Below are 1698 nucleotides of genomic sequence, written 5' to 3' on the forward strand. Positions count from 1 at the left end.
CATCTCATTGTTGAGGTTAGATCAGCTTTTTAAAAAAATAACAATAAATAAATGTGTAATGGATGAGAAGAGCTCAGATGCTGTGTGGATGGCACACCGCAGCCTTTCTCTCAGTAGTGGACATGAGGACATAACGCATAGGAAACAGAGGTGCTCAGGGTTCTTTGCTTTTGCTGCTGAACGACGAGATTTTGTTTCTTTTCAAGCTCCTGCCATAGAAGCAGAGACGCACGTGGAACGCAGCACATCAGTTCCAGAAGCTGTGTGCGCAGCTGCACGGAAGCGCAAAGCAGCTGAGATGTGTGGCAGTGCTGTGAGTGCCACCGCTGACGGCACGGAGGAGCCTCCAGCTAAAACTGCATCTGTGGTAAGGACCGTGGCTGAAGCTGTCGTGGATCCCCAATCGTAGTGAAATGGAAGTTTTACGTTTCTCTTGGGGAAACGCTGGAAGGTTCACAGGTTCTCTGTCCCTGGAAGCCAGGAGCTGCCTGCAGATTCCTGCAGTAACCTTCCAGTGTTCATTAGAGGCATGGCGGCGTTCACGTAGTACTCTGTGATTCCGCCCTTCTGGGATTTCTCTGTGGTGTGAAGGATTTTGTCAGAGAAGATGCAAGGATGCGTGGAGGAAGAAGCTGCTCAGGAATGTTTCCCTGTGCATCATTCTTGCTGTCTTGTTTCTCCCTAGGCTGCTGCTCCAGCCCGGCCAGAGGACATCCTGGTCACTGTACGTGAAGCAGAGACACCCCCAAACAGGTGATGACCACAGCTTGCTTTTGTTCGTAGTCATGATGTTTTCCATGATCTGTAAGGTCTCCCATGCCTAGGAAAACGGAGGGATTTGATCTAATTGGTGCCAACAACCACCAAAGACATTTGTCATCAGAAATAACGTCCCAACTGCTAGTGGCTGCTTGTGCCTTTAGATTGTTTTCTTAATGTTGTTAAGTGTTCCAGAGCCTTGTTGGCTTCTCTGAACACCTGAATGAAGATGAGGAGAAGTCCCTCCAGTTCCTTGTGAAGTGATATTTGAGGAGTGGCCAGCCATGCTTTTTGCTGCTCAAGAATGCCACCTCAGGAATCACAGACTTTGACAACACTGCTAGGAGAACAAACAGCAGAAGGGATGGATGGAGATCAGCCTCCTGGGCTGGCAATCCGTCTCTGCAGAGCACGTCACGAGAAAGAGAACTGTAGTGGTGCACACAGACAGATATCTGTGGAGGTTGACTTCCTAGCATTATTACAGTCCAAGTAATGAAGGAGGCAAAGTGCCTCTGGCTACAAAAATTGGACCATGCTTGTAGGCACCAAGCGCTCTGTCTGCACAGATCAGTTGCCACTGAAAATCATGCCTGCTTTTGGATTGGACCTTAACTGTAGGCCAGGTTGAAGGAGTGACAACCTCCGTATTGGTAGGAGTTGTAGGAAAGGTTAACGATAGATTTTAGAGCTGGTCTGAAGAAAAGGCTTCTCCAGTCAAGAAAGCCAGGTACTGATTTTCCTCTTCCTCGTTCTCCCAAGTCCCGAGCTGCATCTGGGATGCTGGGCAGAGTCTGTGGTCCAGGCAGAGCACTCCAGTTGTGCTTCACCTCCTCCAGAAGTAACAGCAACGACACAGCAGCTGTGCTCCAGCGGGGCAGAGAAAGCGCCCTTTGCTGCAGAAGATGACTATGAGACACTAATGCTGGAGCTGTCAGG

The 1698-nt window shown here is 49.4% G+C and overlaps 1 protein-coding gene across 1 annotated transcript in view; it reads left to right on the plus strand.

Annotated features, from left to right (window-relative positions):
- Positions 1–58: 58 nt before the first annotated feature.
- LOC122181181 (zinc finger CCCH domain-containing protein 11A-like) overlaps positions 59–1698 on the plus strand; it is a 2095-nt gene continuing 455 nt past the window's right edge. Inside the window, exons 1-3 of the mRNA XM_042873548.1 lie at positions 59–367; positions 686–753; positions 1522–1698. The exon at positions 1522–1698 is cut by the window's right edge and continues 17 nt beyond it. Of these exons, the coding sequence (XP_042729482.1) occupies positions 59–367; positions 686–753; positions 1522–1698 (554 nt within the window). The remainder of the gene's footprint in view (positions 368–685; positions 754–1521) is intronic.

This window comes from Lagopus leucura, unplaced genomic scaffold (genome assembly GCF_019238085.1).
Source record: "Lagopus leucura isolate 7727_CA_CO unplaced genomic scaffold, USGS_WTPT01 Super-Scaffold_100009, whole genome shotgun sequence".
NCBI classification, from domain to species: Eukaryota; Metazoa; Chordata; class Aves; order Galliformes; family Phasianidae; genus Lagopus; species Lagopus leucura.